Below are 20470 nucleotides of genomic sequence, written 5' to 3'. Positions count from 1 at the left end.
AGAAAAAATGAGAGCAACTGTCAGGTTTTTGTTCCATGTGCAACCATAAAAAAGCTGTAGGACCCGGCTCCTGACTGTGAGCTGGAGCAAGACCTTTAGGATGTGTCAGCCGCAGAGCTACTGCTGCCAGACCCCAGCTGTGCCCTGCAGCAACATGAGTAGCTGCACGAGAAGCTCTTACCCATACTGAACAATGCCCATGAGAGGACCGGCGCTCCCGATGCCAAGGGCTTGAGCCACGTTACTGAGGAACTGCTTCTGTAGCTGAAAGCGGCGTTTGCCGATGCTCCAGCTCCCATCCATCAAGAAGGACAAATCAACCTTGCAGTCTGAGGAGAGACACAGGAAAATGGACAACAGCTTTAGTCCTTTCTGGTAGCTGTGCTGCTTGTGAGGAGCAAAGACCTAAAAAGTCTGCATCCAGTGACTTGTCCTGCTGTGCGAGCTCTACCAGAAAGGCTTTGACAAAGACAAGTCACAGCTGTAGGCTCAAGTCTGTTCTGCTTGTTGGGAAACACAGTCTTTGGCATGATTTTCTGTGATACAACATCTGAGCCTAGCTGGGTGACAAAAGGGCCAGAAGCTGTCCCCAGGTTCAGCCTGGGAGCATTGGATTTGGGAGCTAAGGAGGGGAGGGGTCAGCTGCATAGGACAAGCTGGCTCGTGTCCTGCGTCCGCAGAGCCACAGCTTGTGCTCAGCCCATTTTATTCACAGCTCCAGAGGTGGTGAGAGCTTGTAAGGCCAGACATGACCCTTGCATTTTGCGTTCTGGCCACCTGCAGAGCACAGACTAGAGGGGTTTCCCTGGTGATGCTTTTGTGGGCTTGATTGGTATAATAGACGTAACAGGAAAAGTTCTTCACACAGTTTTAATGCTGCTCAGAAGGGAGCAAAGACCTGCTCAGTTCCCTAAACGTGTGGTGCCCAGCATGTGCCTCAGGGCAAAGGACATCCTGGTGTCTCTTCAAGGGAGAATTGTTCAGCAGCTTCATTCTGGGCTGGAGAAAGCATCAGGGATGATGATTTCTCTTGGTGTGTTCAGACTGAGCGGATGCTCTTTTTGCATGTGGCTGTAGGCTTGTACCTGTAGGCTTGTACCTGTGTGAGCAGCAGCAGCACACTGTTGTGTGTCGCCTCTCTGGGCTGAAAGCAGTTACTAGAAAAGCTACATCTGCACCCAAACAAACTCTTCTCTCTAATTACACAGATGAAGCTGATCTTTGTGCGGTTGCGAGTGCTGTCTTCGTCACTGCCAGCCTGCTTTTCCGTCTCTGGAAGTTAGTGGTAAAACATTCATCAGTTGGACTGTGACCAGGAATAGGATCAAAATTTGGCTTAACTAGAGCGCTAATTAACATTTTCCCCCTCTGGTGTCTGGGTCATCCCCATCTCTTGATTTCCCTCCAATGATGCCTCCTACCAATCAGACTGTCCAAAATAGTGTGTTTTAATCATTAGGTAGCCCGAAGGCTACAAAGCGCTGATTGTTCTTACTGGCTTATGCAACTGCCTCCCATCTCATTACCTTCAATTTTTTTCTCCCTTAGCTGTCTGTTTTTCTAATTCTAATAATGCTGAATTACAGAAGCGTGACTGAGAACCACGTTCGTTCACAGCATATCATGAGGCAAGGCCAAGGACCCGCAACAAATAATATGTCAATTAACAGCCAAGTTTTCCTGAATTTCCTGTCCTTCAAAGGGAGCTACATCTATATATATACGTCTATATGTGGAAAGTGGGGAGTTTGTTAGCCAACAGGGTCTGGGTATGCAAAAATGTACATACCCTTGTATACAGACTTAATTTCTGTGGAGGATTCAGGCAGCAGGAGAATTCCAGTGCTGGGACATTAGTTGGGCTTTGCAAGAGCACAGGCTAAAGGTGCTCTGGAGGGAGCTGAGTACTTTCTGATTTGCTGGGAGGCAAGATTTGCGTAGGTTTTTTGACAGCTTTTGTGATCTTAGAGGTATGAGAGGGATGAAAGTTTTGATTTTGGTGTGCCTTATCTCAGTTCAGCTGCTGGAAACAGCTGCGCTTTCCTGCAGTGAGATTGGGTTTGTAGGGCATATCCTCCCCCTTTTCTTCTTCTTTTCCTTATTTCTGTATCAGTTTTATATGCGTTTGACAGCTTAGGGGAAAAATACTTCTAAATATTAGGAGGACCTGTGAATATACAGACATTTAGTTCAGTAGTTAATGCATAGAGTCCTTGAAATGCCAGTTCTGCAGATGACAGTGTTCAGCTGTTGGAGGATGGGCAAGAGAGGACCCGGGTGCCGGTGGGAGGGTGAAGCCCCCTCTCCAGGGCGGCTTCCCATGAGGAGGCAGCATATGATCCCATCTCTCCACTCAGAGCTTGCTTTCTCTTCTTCTTCTACTCTGGGCCCCATCTAAAGATGAGTTAATGGGAAAATATGCCTTTAATTATAAAGGACTGTAGAAGATTTCCTTTTCAGAGCTGAAGACCCTACATCTCTATAACTGGACTGAGGGATCCGTGATGCTCCCTCTGCGTCCCTTCTCCGCTCGCTGCGGCAGGCACAGGGTCCCTTTCTCAGGTGGTTTCCTTCCCTCCCACCCACTGCTGTGGGTAGGGTGCTCAGCATAACCACAGGAGCCTGCTCTGGTCAGCAGGGCTCGCTCGTCCAACCCTGGCTGCAACACACTGGTTTGCTGTCCTCCACCGTCGAAGTCCCCAAGCGAAGTTCTGTGCCCCAGGAACATGGAGCTGATATTGCCTGGGAAGAGGCAGCGGTGAGCAGCCACCATCTCCCTGCCCAGGTAAGCTAAATCTTGGCTCTCATTTCCTTCCCTGTAGAAGCAAAAGCCAATTACGTGCATGAGTGGGGTTGGCAAGGAGCACTCGCTGTTCCTCTGCAAGGGAAATTGCGTTCTTCGAGTTTCTTAGGCTTTCTTGAAAACCTACCTTTTGCTACTGAATGTGAGTGCATTTTAGCAAAGTGTAATTACTAAAATGGTATCGCTTAAGTATGAAATTAATTCTGATGTACATACTTGGGTTCCCCTGAGAGATGGACTCCAGTGGCTTCATATTCAATTCTTCCTTTGAACTGAAACCTAGAGAGAGGAAGGAAAGGCTCAGTCGGTGTGTGTGCTCAGTGGCTGCCCTTGCTCTGGAAGGAAGCAGGCAATGAAGTGGTTTGCAGAGTCCCCCCTGGCCTAAGGATGGATGTGGGAGGGAAACGAGGATGCGGAGCACATCCTTGGAGCTTACCTTTTTCCATCTATGTCACTTCTAGGATAGAACAAGAGTGGAGACATTTCTAGAAGTGCCACCAAAATCTCTCCAGGCACCAGCTTGGGCTCCCCTTTGCGAGTCAGTCCCCTCACTGCAAGGGCTCGAGAGCAGCCTGCTCAATGTGCTGAGGCTGATGGCCGTGGTTCAGGTGGTCACCTCCCCACACTTTGCTCTTGAGAGAACTGGTGCTGCCAGCCCACCGGCTCATCATGCTTCACAATGAGCTGCACCACGTCCAAAGCAGGTTTAGCCAGTTGCTTTTCTGTCTGGAGAGGAAGGCGTGGGCAGCGACTCGCCCCACCGCGTTACAGCAGGGGAAGCAATGCAAGCCACAGCTCCTCAGGTGCTCCCGGAGGACTGGGGTATTTTGGAAAGCACAAAAGAAACAGGGTAAACTGTGGCAAAGAGACAGTCATGTCACAGGGAACAGTCTCATGGGTCACTAGTGGATTTTAGCTGAGGGCCCAACCGAGATATTTGGAATATAGTAGCCTTGAGAATATGCATTTATGTCTTTGTGAGACGCATTGACTCACAGGATACCAACAGGCTGGCGTCAGAAGGTTTGAAAATGCCGAACTCCACTCAGGACTTAACTGTCTGGTGAGAGTGTCCTACAGTACAGCATCTCCCTCCTGAGCAAGAGCAGAGCACTGTTTCTTTTAACTGCAGCATGATAAGATTAAGGGGATTTAGCTGGGTTAATCCTTAGAAGAGACAGCAATGATCAGACAAGCCCGAAACTGAATGCTCACCAAGGAAGCGGTTGGTCAAAAGAACAGCAGAATGGTTTACTGGTTTTGTAAACTGCATATTAATTTTTATAAAAAAAGAGAGAGAAAGACTTCCTTAAATCTTTGTCACCAAAGATGTCAAGGAAAGAGTACAGACTTCAGAGAGGCAGTAAAAAGGTAACTTTAGGAAGTGTGAGCTTCATACAGAAAAAAGATGAGAAGTTACTAGGTGCCACAGAGTTTCTTTCCACAGCAGGCAGCCACGAGGAAGCCACGCAGGAGAGCATCAGTGCACGTAAAGAGAGCAGGTGGCAAAGGGGCATTAGTGAAGGTCACCACCTAAATCTGACGGGAGGCGCAACAGCTCTGAGTGCGTGTGCTGCCTAAACTGGTTGCTGGAGATGTTAATGACTCAGCCATAATAATGCAGAAATCAGCCAAGAAAATGGGGGGAAATACCAGCTCCAGCTCCCTCCATCACCACTCTTAATTCCATTCCAGTTATGTCTAATGATCCACCCCTCATAAGGGGCAAATACAACTACTTTGAGTCCTTCCACCTGCGTGCCAAAAGCAGCGTGTCGTTTTAGGTCAGGGACCAAGTTTGTATGAAGTCTGAGCATGCAGTGGCTAACGTGAAGCCGACTGATGCCTGACACTCTGCTGGGAGGCTATAGCCCACTTGCAGCATCCTTATGGGACAGAAAAGTTGCTTTGGCTTCTTGTTTTTAGGTTCAGCTGCCAGTGAGGAAAGTTTCTACTGGAGGGACTAAACAGAATTGCTAACAGCAGCTCTGTGTGGTTTCCCTCTGCTCTGCTTGTCCCCAGGCATCTGCTGTTGCCTGTCACTAGAGACAGGACACTAAGCTAGCTGGAGCACTGGGCTTGGCCTTGTAGGGGAGCTCACGTGCCTGCGTATGAATGATATAGGTGAAGGGCAAAAAGATCAGCCCCACTTTGTTTATGCCAAGAGCTAGTGACTTCTCTGTGTGTTTTGTCTGGGAATTTCCCTGGCTATGGCGGGACAGGTTAGGGCAGTCCCAGGGCTGGTGTCACTTTTTATCATTGTACATGCGGTGCTTGCAACCTCTGCACGCAGCCTCCTGGTCCTCCTACCCTAGCTTTGGGGCAGATGCTTTCTGGGCAGGGCACAGGGGCTCTCAGCCCATCCCGACACTGGCTCTTGTGCCAGAAATGCCTCACCTCCATGGTTAGTGGAGCCTGTCCTTTCCGGCCAGAGCAGGCTGGCCCCATGCAAAGATAGGCTGGGGAGCCAGGCTCTGGCTGGCTTCATCCCTCCCAGCTGGAGCTGTTGTCCAGCACTTTGCTGGTTTATGCTTGTTGCATTGTCCCTCCTCTGCACGCGTGGGACGAGCTCCCAGGCAAGGAGAAGGGCAGACGGCTCCTGATGGTGCGCGCTTGCCCATGGGAAGCCTGTTTGGATGAGGGAAAGGTGAGCGGGGGGGAGGCAGAGTGGTGGTACTGGAGCAGCGCTGCCTGAGGCTGGGCACTGGCTCCTGACTGGGGAAAAGCGATGTTTTTGGAACAGGGGTGATGCAAAGCAGCTCTGTCCAGTGACACCTGCTGCAGCAAACATTTCTGACCTGTCTCAGCCCTGAAAGTCTTGCTGCCAGGGACCAAGTCTGCCTCTGGCCTGAGGAAGGGCATGAGGCAAATCCTGCACAGGTGCAGCTGCTGCTGCAGAGGAGTATTTTAGCTGATAACCTTTGATGGAAGCAAATCCACCAGCTGCAGGCCCAGAGAGGACTGGCGCATGAAGTGCAAGAAGCAGCCACGCAGGGAGGGGAAAGCAGGACAGGATTACAGGAGGAGAGTGAATTTTGGGCTTAGGCTGATGCGTGTCCGTGGCTGCTCCTTGGATAAACACAGAGGAAGGCAGTTCAGCAGCCAGGCAAAGTGAAGCAAAGCTGCAGGAGACCACTTTGAAGGAAGACCCCCAGGGCCAAGAGTTTCTTGCAGACTGAGGTTGGGCTGTGTGCCCACGTCTGGCGACCTTGTCGCTCCACCAGCAGCCACAGCACCCCACGCCTGGGAGAGGAAAAGCTTGGCAGTGTGATATGGCAATTTCCCCTCTTTGCCCTTGCTTTGCCTGTGTGTAAACACCTGCAGACACAGTCCCACAGACACGTTCAGGTGGTGCAAACCAGCCCCACCGGCCAAAGGCAGAGCCCTCCTCTTGCCAGGTACCCTCCTGTCTGCTCCTGCCCCACCACTGGCCCCCATGCCTGCCCAGTGTCAATGGGATGCAAGGAGAGAGTAGAGTTAAAACCAGGAGCACAGAAAAAGGTTAATGATGGCTGGACCAGCTCCCTGTCCCTCTGGCCACAGAGATGCCTGTGCCAAGGGTGCCTGGGAGGCGTAATGGCTGACAGCTCTTTTTGCTGGCAGCGCTGCCTTATGGCAATTTCATCTGATACAGGAGTTATGGGTGACATGAGAGAGACCAAGGCAGCAATGGCTTGGACCCATACGTAGCCCCTCTTTGTCAACCACATGAATAAGAATGTGGGTTTTTTTCTTTAAAACCTGAAATAGTCGGCAGCTTGCCCTCCTGACTACCTATGTTCCAGTACAGGTTTTAATTACATGGGCACATAACAGCTCATCAGCAATAGACCAAAGCCACGCTCCATCCTGCAGCCTGTGCATCACGTACCTCGCGTGCGCCAACTTGGTATCCCATATGCGCAGTTCCCCCTGCTCGCCTTATTTGCGGAACAGAAAGTAGGTGGATTTAACACCATAGTGAAATTAGATATTAACATGTGCCATTCATTTCAGCAACTAAATTGTATAGGGAAGCTAATTCATAGTTATCTGCCTCATGCGTTTATCTGCATCGGTAATATCTGTGTTCCTTACCCAGGCATACAGCTGACATTATCTTGGTTGGTATGGAAAACCCAAGTGTAGGCGATGCAGCATTTTTCATTTTCATTTGCCAGTGCAATTACTAGTTCTTGAAGATTGTAGGTCAGCTGGCTGATCTGTGCTCAGTGCAACAATAAGGTCACCCACCAAATAATCTTCCCTAACTAATTGGGGAGGTGGTCAGTCTCTATGGGCCTCCCAGTCCAATTTAATGTTGTTATTGCCATGGGAATTTCAACTTACTGCATGGGCAGTCTACTCCATGCTAATTAAAGTTCCCTTCACTGATTGTCACAGCTGTCCAAGCTGATTAAACTTCCCATTCATTTAAGTAAGACAGCAGTGATTACATGTATGCCAGAAACGGTTCCTTTGAAGTGACAATCTGAATTCATCAGACTTTATCACACCAGTCTATGCAGGCACTTCAGTTGCTGAGAAACTCGATACAACACCCCTTCCCCCATGCCCAACCTCTCATTGCATTGCATTTAATGCAATCTGTCATTTTCTGTCTCAGAATACCCCATGGTACCCCTGGCCCTAGTGCTGCAGCATTTTCTAAATAAGCACGCTGAAGGCTTAAGCTACAGCTGATAGAAACGTTTCCTCTCTCTGTCTCAGATGGCTGCTGCTGGGGAAGGGAGATCTGATCATGTTTGGGATGATGCAAAGTTTGACAGTGGCTGCTGACACCGGATTAGCAAAGTAATGCGTACGGACCGTGTTGCTCCTCACAGCCAGTGCGAGGATTAGTCATGCCTCAGCTTTGAAGTAAGCAGAGTGTTGTTCAAGGGAACGGTCTGTGCAAGGGCCACCAGCACAGCCCTCTCCTGCAACAACACTGGCGATGGGAAAGACATCTTATATCGGGTGGTCCAGCCCCTTGTAAGAGACAGAGAGCACCCTGGGATGAACTGGCCTGTGGTTTGTGTCGTCTGCTGTAAATGTTCCCCAGGAAAGGGATTCCTTAAATATTAAACATGTAGAATCTGCAGTTGGTAACTCTTCCTGATTAAGGGGTTTGCAAGTCTTGGTCTTGTTACTACTTGAGTCTGCTACAAGTAGTAGGGTTTTTTTTCCCGCTCGCTCACTAGTAATTATAAAAATGTCATCCTTGTGTTGTCAGTTTTTCAGGCTAAAATGTCAGAAAATTTCAGTGATGGCTCATTATTCTTTATGGTCAGCTTAAACTCTCCAATCATTATCTGAATATCTTTCCTAACTACATTGACATCAGAATAATCTATTGTCCCAAAATACCTTGTTATTTACAAATGGATTCCAGTAGCTAGAACCCCTTTCCTGCAGTGTAGCTGCCAAATCTTTCCAGAGCTCATCTGTTCTGCTCCTGCTTTAGGCAGAAACTCGAGACTGATGCAAGTACAGAATAGTTTTAACTACTAAGATGTAAACTACATAACTCATTTATAATTCTGAATACTGTAATTACTCCTTAAAATGAGGTTATCAGTAGTGTCACTGGACTGAATAGAGTTAGCTTTCCCCATGTGTGATGGAAAACAGTTATTCCCAGACTAGTTACTGGATTCTTTTAATATTTACCTGTGTCAAAAAGGCTCAATCCAGGTTTCCACAAGTCTGTTTCCATTGCTTTCACACATGAAAGAGAAGAAAAATTATTACTGAAAATAGTGGAATTACTAGACGATATGAAGCCCTGACGCAGTTTAGAAGGGTCAACTCATACAGTGAATTATCATTAACAAATAGGACCTAAGGATATCAGCAAACCTGGAAACCTTTATGTTCACATTTCAAGCCATATTTAGGAGCCTTGTATCCCTGCCTCTAGAGCACTAACCTTTTTTAATTATTTCACATACACCTCTTTAGATCTGTTTTGGTCTTCTACCTCTAAATGGCATTGATATTGAGGCAAGTATATGGATTTCAGTATACTTTTTCTCAGCTTAGATTATTTTTCCACTGAAAATCTGCAGTTACCTAATGTCTATGGAATTTTCTATCCTCTCAACCCATGCAAAACAAAAAAATTGTTTAAATTTTGATTGCAGCCTGTCAGGCATGGAAACCTTAACCAAAGTTGCTGCTTTCATAAATAAACCCCAAAGTGTCTTTGCTTTTGAAGCATGCTTAAGAGCATATTTTGCCCTGGGTTACAGCCAGATGAAAGCCCTTGCAGCTGACTAGGACAAGAAAAATACCAAGGAGCACTGGTGAGATCCCTGACCGCTCACAGTCCATCTCCAGGTTTGTTCAGGTGGGTTTACAGAGATATATCTCAAGTCCATGCTGTCTCCTGTGCCTGGGTTTCCCCACCCAGGCTGGCAGCTGGTGTGCTTCTGACTAGAGCCAGTGAGTGAGCTACAACATAGGTTTGGAAAAAGTTGTGAGTTTGCTTGTGTCCTCCAGCCTAGTGGGAGCACAGACCTTGTCCTTGGGTTGCCATTCCAGTGAGGAGCTATCAGCTGCTCTCTGGGAGGGAGACTTGTTGCGTGAGACAGGTGGGTGAATAAGATATTTGATCTCCCTTAGGGTAGGAGCAACCACGTCACATTTGATTGCTAAGGGGACTTTTCCAGACCCTCTTCCCTTCCCATGCTGATCACTGCTTAGACACCCTACGAAGAAGCTAAACACTGGGGAAGGTGGAGGGTTGAGAAGTCAGTCATAGTACACACACTGAAGTTTTGCTCTGATTTTCCTTAAGTGGAGAAATAGGGTAAAGGAAGGGCAGGCCAGGATAATAGGGAAGGAAACAGGAGGAAAGACAGGAGGAATATTCCTAGTTTATCATCCACGTGGGCAGGGTTGTGGCCAGAATTTTGTACAGCCTTAAGCAGAGTTACGAGGAAACAGCAACGACTGGAGCTAGAGGTGCTGGTTGCAGAGCAGGAGGACCCTATCCGTAGAGAAGGGCTGGTGCTCATTTGTTAGCAGAGTGGCCAACGTGTCCCCTGAATGCTGTCACTGGGAAGATCAGCAGATTTCAATGAAGCCAGCTTGTGAGTAGATAATCTCAAAGGTGTACTTCACCCTCCCAGGGTGGAGAAGTGTCCAGTGACTGCGAGAAGAGAGCTATATGATCATACTTTTCAGCCTGACCAACTTAAAAAAACCAAAGAGCAAATCATGAAGAAGACCGTGCACTTCCTGAGTCTTCTGTACAAATACACTGCTGTATGAGTTGCAGTGAAAAACTTCCTTAAAGTGGTAGGAACTGCACAGCACGTGGCATCAGCCAAGGAACTGTGTGAAGATCTGCTCTTATCTTCTTCATAAGCAGCGATGTGAGCTAAAGGATACAGAGCAACGGGACGTGTCAGTCCACGTATCACAGGTTTGCTTCTGCTGCCAGCTCATTGCCAGGTACTGTCCTCAGAGCACAGGCTCCTCGAACTTCTCTGACTACTTAAACTCAAAAAAAGACAGATGCTTTTCAGACAGAGACAGATACTGAAAAATGAAAAGGCTACTTTTTGTCAGTAGGAGCAATGCTGAAGTTTTTCTAGATTCACTCTTCTCAAGAAATACTTCAGATGAGTGCAGGTGCTGTACTCTGCCCAAATCTCTGGGGGTGACAGTGGTCTATTGCTTCTTCAAGCAGTCTTCTCATGGCTCATACCCTTTTAAAACTTTAATGAAAAAAGCACTAGATAAATGCCAAGGAATTTGGGTAGCTGCCTGCAAATATGCAGAATATACAGCTTTCTGAGTGACCCATAAATCCAGGAAAAAGCTCTATTTCTTGCAGGTAGTCCTAGACACATAACAAAGAAATCTCTCAATGAAATGTGTACCTGTTGGGGGACTGATTATTCCTATAATTAGCTAGGGTTTGTTTCTTTTTTTTTTTTTTCCTCTTGATGGTCATAGAGGGTTGATTATTAAAATACTCCAAAACTGGAGTTCAATAATCAAGACTCTTGGGTATAATTGTCTTGGAAAAACACCTGAGCTAAATGAGTATGGCATTTCAAGAGAGTCTGTGCGCATTGTCAAGAGCTTGGAAGGACTGGGACCTTCCGAAGAATGTGCAGACAGAAGCTGAGCAGGCAACCGGTGTGCCAGGGTGGGTGTTTTCCCAGCACACCCTTTTGGTAACCTGAGTCGATGAGAGGAAGTTCCTCAACAACCTGGCCAAACCCGCAGAACTGATCACTGTTGTTTGCAGAGCAGTGTGTGCGCACGCTTGGTAGGATCAAGCAAAACAACTCTTCTTTCCAAGAAAGCAAGGAGCTGTTCAGGAATTCCCCTTTGATCGTTAGAAAAATTGGCTGCTTGGAAGCAACACATCCGAGCTGCCAAAACCAGTTCTGAAAAAAAAATCAGGTCTCATTGGGAATAGGGCAGGTATGTGACTGTGGGTTTTTTCCTTCTTGTTTGTGATGGAGAAAACAGAATCATTCATGATGGGAAATATGTGCTTTGTAATCACCTTCGGGGGGGACCTTAAGGTGCCGTTAGTCAATTAGGTGGGGTCAAAATCTGACTTTGGTTTAAACAAGACCTAGCATTATGTTCTCCTGCTTCTCTGACAAAGACTTGGCTGGCCTGAGGATTAGCCAGCACATCCTTTGGTCCAGATATTGGGTCCAATTTCGGCCCTGTCAGGGTGGCAGTTCTGCCACCCCAGGGTATCCCCACCCTATATGTGGTGTCACATAATCAGTGCATTGTCATGACCTGCATGTTTACAGGCGACGTAACAGGCTCTACTGTTCAGAGGAACAGGACATGTAGCTCGCTCGCAGACCTGGTAGGCTGCACAGAGGTGTGTTTTCATTCCTTGTTTTGACTAACAAATAAGGATAATTGCGAACACTGGTAGGTGTTGGTTCCCATGGCCTGAAACACCAGCTTGCCAGTGACCAAGAATTCCTTTGCCTTTGGCATTCAGGAAGCTGCTTGTTGGCATTCAGTGCATGAGGCTTGCCCTGGTCCTCCTCCAGGACACATGAAATGATCTGCCGTACTGGTTGAGGGCTAATTTTGGGTGGCTAAAACTATGAAAGAGTGCAAAAAAATCTGCTGCTAGCAATCTTGCTCACCCAGGTGGGCTGGAGAGCTGGCAGCCCTCCGGAAGGCGGCAACAGGCTCTTGGCGCTGAATACCTGCGTGATCTGACAAAGAGACGAGAAGTTAGACACTGGCAGGTGAGGAGGGAGAGGGACAATTACAAGGGATGCAATGGCCCCAAACTGTCTTTCTGCACATGTTTTCAAACCAAATGGGAAAGGAAGATGGAAACTGTGGACTTAAAAGAAGGAATTTAAAAGCTGAAAGAGGTTGGCAGAAGCAGGAGAAAAGAGCTTAAATGTTAGTAGGTGCTGCACACTGTAACTAATACACCTGTGCACTGGAACGACGGGTAATTGGTCCTGAGATGCTGATGGTGCTCAGGGCCTGAAAACGACGCACGCATCTCCTCTCAGAATCAGGCCTTCATCCCCCAAACTTAGACAGACACAAAGTTCCCCTCTCATTCTGCAGCAGCAAACATTGTGAAATACCTTTATAAATGGTTTTAGAGTACTATTTTGAGAACACTTCAAATTTTAATTATCCCCATTTCTTTTTTTTTCTAAACATTACACTCTTGTCACGCAATAATCAATGTGATACCTGCTCTGACTGCATCTTACTATGAATGTTGTTAGGAGTGAAAACCAGTGCATTACTGTCTGACTCAGTAGATGTGAGTAGTGGAACTAGCTATGGGGAGGAATTAGAGAAGGGATTGTAACGCCTTTACCTGTATTGGGTCGTAAAATATTCCTGTTACTTGCAGAGGTGGAAGTGCCCCTGAATGCTTTGAAAATATTATATTGGTTAGTACATGGAACTTAAACACAATGTTTTCTGGTGTTCTAGCTATACAAATTACTAGTTGTTATTAATTTAAGACATACCTGTATTCTGTCCTCTTCCTTGTGCAGCTTGAATCTGTCCTAAGTAGACATTAAAATGGAAAAACATGATTTACACCGTGTTTGCTTTAGTACTACTGCTACCTGGGTTTTTCACTGAGTCTCATAGCTGTCAGAGTTAATGGTTCATATATAGAGAGTTTTCATTAATATACTATCTGAGATGTTAACTCTATATATTCTGAGCCAGGTTAAAAAAGGACTGCCTTGTTCTGTCTGTGAAACAAATTACCCTAGTTAGCATTCCTTGCAGTTACGAGCATTGCTTGTACAGATCTCTGGTCTGCATTTAAAAGGTCTGTAGTTACTGCTGTGATTGTCTTTCCTTTATAACTTTCCTTCTCTCACTCACACTGGCAGTCTATGTTTATTTCTATTCAGTACCATCCAATTGTTCTGGTTGTGTGAGGAAGCTTAAAAAAGAAGTTCCAAACCAAAACCAACCCCCCAGACCAGATACTACCCTTTCTGCAGAGAGTGGCTGGACGCAAGCAAGCAGGCAGACTGTAAATAATGAGACAATGACAAAAATAATGTGGGAGAATTCATGCATCTAAAAGGTCTTTGCCACCATCTACACAAAAGGCTTTTTTTTTAAGATGATTTGGTGATGATGATGATGATTTGATGATTCTCATTGTTCAAAAATACTAAAGGCTCAAAGCATTTTCAGCTGAAAACCGTCTTTAATCATGCCTTTCATTTCATTAATTATTCTTAAGAAGCTTGTTAACAAACTTATCCTTTAACCAGCCTTTATTAATTAGTTTTCTCAGAAGGATTAATTCTGAAGCCTGCTGAAATCAGTGGGAATGTTCTAGCTGACTCCTGTGAATTCTGGATGGGGGCCCCTAAGATATTTTCGTCAATAAGACATCATAAACAAATCCATTTTCAATGGTTGTCTCAGAAAACAGGAATTGCTGCTCCTTGGGAACTTGATACTGCAAAATTAGGTGACAGCAAATAGCTTGTGCTTGACCTAGACTCAAACCTTCACAGGCCACTGGCAGCCCTTTGATAGGATTTCTGGGAGCTGTCCTGAGAGACCCTGTAAACTCCAGAAGCCACAGAGATCCTGTTTAAGGAAATAACAGGCTCATCTGCCAAAACTGGCAAGGTTTCTATGCTCTGTGAGCTTGTAGCTCCAGCTGCAGATGGACCGTGGCTAGCCCAGCCTGAGTTTTCAGGCAGTGGAGGGAAAAGTCTGTCTGTGCAGCAGTGTCGTGTGGGGTTGTGCAGGGCGCACTCTCCATGTGGGAGCTTGGTACATGCCAAAGAGGTGTAAGAAATTCAACTGTGTGACGGAGAGCTTGCCTTGTTTCTGGTTTGCTACAACCGAGCCTGAGTGTTTACGTAACACCTGTTACAAGGTCAGTAGAAACAGTGTACGAGAGGGTAAGAGAGATTAGCTCAGTATCAGAAGTATTTTACGCCACATTTTTAATTTTGTCTGCCCTATCCTCTGCAACCTGGTTTTTGTCTGTGCTCGGCCTCAGGGCCGTTCACTCTTGCCGCACCTCCTGTGCCAGCTCAGTGCCTCTGCCTGGCATTGACGACCACGGTATGGGTTATGATCACAGTGTGCACAGCAGCACTGGGCTTATTCCCAATCCTCATCTAGGCTCCCAGCAGCTGTGCGAGTATGGTCTGTGAACAGCTGGGGTGGGAGAGGGCAAGGGTTTGTGGCCCCTGGGAGCGTGCTTGGTTGGCGGCTGTTGGAAAGAGGCAGAAGCCATCACTGTACCAGAGCGTGGCTGAAAAGCTGTACCAGGGCAGGAGGGAGTTTGCATGTGCTTTCAAAGCCCGCTGCCAGTGCTGCCTCCCCCTCAGGACCGTCCTTTACCCTATTTGCACTGGTGAAGTGCTGCACTCACTAGAAGGGCAAATGGGGGTAAGCTGGCAAATGTCATGCTAGTCTGTCCCATCAGTGGTTTTGCCATACCAAGTCTTTAAAGCAGGGGTCCTGCGATGGAGCACAGTCGCAGATATTTTTCCCAATTCTGTGTCTTTAACAAACAAGATAAAGGGGAAAGAACAGCAGGAGCTAGGATGGAGGAGTTTTGCCCCTGCTTTGCTAGTACCAGTGTTTGGAAGTAGAAACACTGGAGCTAATAGCAGCCACAGCCATGCTCATTCTGACTGTGCTCTATTTCAAAGCTCTTTACTTTTGAGATGTCTTTTGTAGGCAAACTATCAGTGCCCTCTAAGAGGTAGATCTGTGAGTCCCTGTGAGCCAAGATAGACAGGAAAGCATTTAATTTTGTCTAGTCAAGCCAAACTCTGGTGAAGGCCAACAGTATCATCAGAAACTCTGCCCGCAATACCAGGAGTGAGCCCTGAGGGCAGGGAAAACTGACAGACTGCTTTGTGTATAGTCATCCCTTCAAAACTATATTTGTACTTTCTGTATTATTTTTTTTTTTTAGCCAGTTCTTCTCTTTTAGAATGAGGAGAGATCAGGATAATTGAGAAAGCCAGATACCAAGTACAGACATGCTAGACATGGTCCTAGAAATTAAGTTTGTGAAATCAGAAGTAGGTCTCCACCACTCCTCCAGCTCCCAATCAGCTGAGCCTGATTACTTTAATCTTTTGGGAGTTAGTTTATCTTTACAACTTCAGTAAAGAAAATTGTGAAGAGAAATGGATCCCAATTGCAATGAAGTGAACATTGAAAGACTCGAAAAAGTGAGTGATGATTATTTTTTTCTTCGGCTAAAGGTTTAGTTTTATTAAAGACAAATACAACCTTCACTGATTTCAGTGTTGCCAGAACTTTATCCTCAGCATGCATCTCCCACTGACTTGGGAACTGCATACAGGGTTTCCTAATTGCTAGTAAAGACAATAATGGCCTATTCTGTGCTCAACCTGTGAGAATAGAAAAGAGAGCAACAAGCAGAACCAGGTTTACATGCCCATTAGGTACCAAATGATGTGGATTCCCACTGAATTTAAACCCCTTTGAATTGTGTGGGCACTTCTGTGAGTCCTGCCATACACATACCTGCACATTTGACTCCGTAAGATTAACCCCTCCAGCCCCTGCCCTTATTCTGTGCTTGCAGCTAAATTTGACTTGATGGTGCTTTCTCTCAAGACCTGAGTTGCCCAGAAGATACCTGCCCTGCCATGTGTTTGGCTTTCAATAAGTTGGCAGCAGGGACGGCCACAATTATTTATGTGAGAGCAAAGCCGAGCTCAAGGCACTCAGAAATAGTGACAGAGCATAAAACCTAAGGATGGCCCAGCATCCTTTTCACTCAAAAGCAATCATATCCCCACACTCAAAAACTTGCAAACATTTGAAAATATTCACCTTTACTTGACTGCATGGCTGAGCAATTGCAGGTTGTATGAGAAAACACCTCTAAATACTTTGCAGGCTGTGGGCTGGGATGGGAGCAGGCTTCTGGGTTGGGATGCAGAGCTCTGGGCAGCTGCCGCGCTGCTGTCCATAACATGAGCGGCATGCCCAGCCACACTTGTGCCAGGCTCAGAACCACAGCCTAAGGTTTTCAAAAGAGCATTGGTTTAATGTAAGTTGGCATTTCAGAGCTCATAGACAGTTTAGATGGTTATGCAGGCCTCTGCATTGCGTATCTTACAACTGAGTCAAGTCTCCCTCTGAGGGAGTAAGACAGAAGGAAGCAGTAAGAAAATTCAATTCAAACAACACAAACTTTGTCTTAAGTGCTGCAAAACCCAGCATTTTTCAAGGCTGACATGAGCAGATATTCACTAGAAAGGCTTCCCCAGAGCTGTGGGTAATCAGCATCTCTGACATTCAGGACAAGTGTCTGCTTTTCAGTTTAAATCCAGACTCAGCTGCAGTCATTGAGTTTGCTGAGGCTTGAAAGGTTAATGAATCACTGCTGCCTTAAAATACACTGTACTGCATGCCTTGTGGTATATACTTCTTCACCATACTTACTTGATGCTGCAGCTATCACAGAGGAGTATGCTGGGTGGACACTGCTAGAACCTAAAAATAAGAGATTTTAATCTTCAGCTATTGAACCAAAACTCCAATGTTAATTAATAAGAACAAATGGAGAAGAAAAGATTAAGGAAAACCAGGTGTGCAAAAACCATATGAGAATTCCTTCACATTGTTTTAATCTTTAAAATCCAAAAGCTGTTACAAAAGATATATTGCAACTTTATTTTATTGAAAGTTATCACAAAATTAATTCTAAAATTACTCTTGACCTATTTGTTGAGCTCCCAATCCAGACACATAAATCAAAGAACTATTTGTTGTCTCCTATACCTGAAAATCATGACAACATTTGGGGATGGGGAGCTTACTCCCACATGAATCAGTTTATATGTCAGTGTATTATTTGTGAAGATAATGACTAGCCATAAACTTACTGCAGATGAAATCTCATCTCAGAGAATCTACAGACATTTGTTTCTGTGAGAGACACTAATTTTGTGTATATCTCAAAGGTACAACTCTAACTCCAGCCCATCTGCTGGAATTAATTTTTTATCTACTCCTAATATTTCTCCATTGAATTACTGAATTCATGGTCTGCTAAATCATGATATATATTCAGCTGCATGTCTTGTTCCTTAAATTTTAAGAAAGCTGTGTGTCAGGAGGAAAGCAATGTGAACATCCACGCTACTGACCTATGTCTCTGACCCGATGCAGTCCGGGTCGAGTCTTGGCTGCAGCTGCAATTGTCGTGGTTCTGGTTGTCACAGGCGTTGTAGTTGGCTTTGGTGTTGTGGTGGAAGGATCCGTGGTCGTGGTCGTTGGGGTTGGGGTGGTGGTGGCCATTTGTGTAGCCGGTGTCGGCACAGGAGAGGTGTGATACTCTTTGTGGACTGCGTCCCCTGTAGGAACAGTGACATGGTCACTGCAGCTGGCTGTCACACACGTGTGGTCTGGAAGCACTATTGATAGCGTCGCTGTTTAAGGCGACCCAGATGCCGGTGTTGTCCTCAGGATGTCTGCATGCATCCTCGCCTGTTGAGCCATTAGTGCCATGGGTGAGGTGTGTATGCGTAGCACTGGTGCCTCTGTGACACAGTACCACGCTGCTCTCCCGAGCGCTGACAGCAGTCCATCGTAGCCTCAGTGTTTCCCCTACGCTTTCTCTGCTTTGGCCAGAAACACCTATCAACCTACAGATGTCTCGGACCTATGAAATAATTCAACCAGCCAGCTGAAGTTTTTGTCATCACCTTTTCTCAGTGTAATTAAGCAGTTAGAAAGTCCGTATAAATGGAAATCAGCAGACATCTGGTAATAAAAGGTGGCCATCCTGAGTCACAGACCAAAATAAAATATGTGTTGCCTACCACAGCACTGAAATGCTTTTGGCAGAAAGACAACTTTTAGATAACGGTGATATGGGGAGGAGGTTAGAGCAGGGAACCTTGGGGCTTTGGCTGGAGTGGAGCGGGGGAGAGCACCACCTGGGAGGTGCCACTTTCATCTAACTTTGACTCATCTCACAGTTGCTACTACTTTTAAAATGTATCATCTGTTGTGAGAACAGACAATTCTAGTTGCATCCTAAATGTCCTTATATGAAACTGTTAACGTGCTTACAGTTCTTTCAAGTCATGGTCTCAAAAAAGATCCTTCGCTGTTATCTTCTCCATCTATCTACAGAAAACTGCGCTAAAATATATTCCGTGACCGTCTCAGACTTGTTCCTCTCTTCCCTGCCCAGAGCCCCGGGGATGGCCTGACACACTGTCAGGGCACTGAAAGGGAATGGTGTGCAGCCTATTCATTGCTGCACAGCACAAGCTTGTATTTTATTGCTGGATGTTCCCCTTTTGGAAAGCATCATCATGAAACTGTCTGGTGGATTAATTACCACCTAATGCTAGCCACTGAAAAACTCAGATCTCAGACAGTTTTAATGGGATAATGCTGAAAGAGAGCTCAGAGGAAAAACAAAACAACTCAGCTGAAAAACTCAGTATGAATGGCTCTCTTTGGGCTGAACAGTGTCCTGCTCCACGCTGCTGCGCTAAAAGAAAGGAGACGGAGGGCACAGTGAGTCTTCCCCTGTGATCTGGTGCTGCTGGAGCAAGGACCAGGCACATTGGCTGGCTTTATGCCCCAGGCTGCAAGGAGAAAGGAAACTGGGAGCTAACAGTATTAGCAGAAAACCCAGGAACAGGATATAAGAACAGAAAAAAGTTGTTGCCTTGGTGCATGTTGGGTGGGTTTCTGGTGGAGCATTTAACACAAGAGGAGGGCTCTCAGGGGCTAGCCATTCCCAGCACTCGTGCGGGCAGGGTGCTTATCTCCCTCACAGTTGCAGGGCACATTCCCTGCATAGGGAATTGCTGAGAGCCATAATGCAGGCTTTTGAAGATCATAGAATCACAGAGTGGTTTGGGTTGGAAGGGACCTTAAAGCCCATCCAGTTCCAACCCCCCTGCCATGGGCAGGGACACCTTCCACTAGACCAGGTTGCTCAAAGCCTCATCCAGCCTGGCCTTGGACACTTCCAGGGATGGGGCATCCACAGCTTCTCTGGGCAACCTCTTCTGGTGCCTCATGACAATTTCACGACACATGAACTCACCCAAAGCGCAGGCAGAAATTGAACTGAGATAGTGCTCTCTCTTCTCTGAGTTGGCATGTGCCCTTCAGGTACCGTTGCAGGCATTCACATAATGGGGTTGGTTTGGTGGGAAAAAGGATGTAGAGAGGAGGCTGGACAGAGGAGGTAAAACTGTATGTGTTACTAGTGTCAAACTGCTTCCTGGTAAGCATCTGCAGGCAGTTTAGACTGGGATGGATAGTATAAATAGCACCGATATCCCCAAACCATACCTTGTTCTGATGCTTTTTCTGATGTGGTATTGGTGTCTGCGTTCTTTGTAGCTTTTAGGTCTTGCTCCAGCTTTTTAGGCTCTGAAGCAAAATTAAACATATTAGGAAAGGCAGCTCTGGAAGAAAGTAATTTTACGTCTCCTATTTAGAGGTTATCAGTCCCCAAAGGAAGGCATCCCATCACCTGTCATTAAGTAGGTCAGTTAGTCTAACCATGGCTTTTTCACCAAGTGAGAAAATGTGATGGCTGGGTACCTCTAGAGAATAGTCACCCCTTATTTTTGACGCCAGATTTAGACATTTTTACTACCCAAAAGCTCGTGCCAATGTCAATAGTTTCTGAAGTGAGCAATAAATATGGGTTTTACTACTAAGAAACCAATACTTATAAGATTAATGCATCACAATGTTGATTTTTTTCTCTGAGTAGCAGCATGTCCTGCTACTTAGGGTCTCGGGAGGGGTGTGGTGTTTGGGGAATGCCAGCTGATGCACACTATTTCAGTTGCTAATTCATGTTCAAATGTAGGGTTTTTTTGCCTGACACTGTCAGATCACCATGCGGCCAAATCCTGAATGACACGGACTGGCTTAGAAGGAAAAAAGAGTTTTCTTTTTCAACTTTTTTGTGTTCTAAGACCCAAGGCCATCAAAGTACTTGAAATATTTATTGTAGTTCATTTACTGCTACCTTGCAAAAGAATCTACCTCTGTTTTTGTGTCTGACTGAATACTGGATGATTTTGATCTTCCATTTTTTTCTCTTTTCTAGCTATTTTGATGCTATTGGCCTATTTGAGAAATTATTCCAGGGTTAATGGTTTCCTAAAAAATTGTATTATTTTTTGA

General features: G+C 46.0%; 1 protein-coding gene across 1 annotated transcript in view; it reads right to left on the bottom strand.

Moving 5' to 3' along the window:
* VIT (vitrin) overlaps positions 1-20470 on the bottom strand; it is a 35964-nt gene that overhangs the window by 4044 nt on the left and 11450 nt on the right. Inside the window, exons 6-14 of the mRNA XM_010151516.1 lie at positions 19622-19702; positions 17449-17655; positions 16742-16792; positions 12787-12825; positions 12630-12686; positions 11926-11988; positions 8456-8503; positions 3020-3082; positions 182-329 (exon numbers count right to left, since the gene is read on the bottom strand). Of these exons, the coding sequence (XP_010149818.1) occupies positions 182-329; positions 3020-3082; positions 8456-8503; positions 11926-11988; positions 12630-12686; positions 12787-12825; positions 16742-16792; positions 17449-17655; positions 19622-19702 (757 nt within the window). The remainder of the gene's footprint in view (positions 1-181; positions 330-3019; positions 3083-8455; positions 8504-11925; positions 11989-12629; positions 12687-12786; positions 12826-16741; positions 16793-17448; positions 17656-19621; positions 19703-20470) is intronic.

The sequence above is a fragment of the Eurypyga helias genome, unplaced genomic scaffold, assembly GCF_000690775.1.
Source record: "Eurypyga helias isolate BGI_N326 unplaced genomic scaffold, ASM69077v1 scaffold25105, whole genome shotgun sequence".
In the NCBI taxonomy this organism is placed as follows: Eukaryota; Metazoa; Chordata; class Aves; order Eurypygiformes; family Eurypygidae; genus Eurypyga; species Eurypyga helias.
Note: the sequence above shows the minus strand (reverse complement) of the source record. Positions and strands in the feature narration are given on the sequence as shown.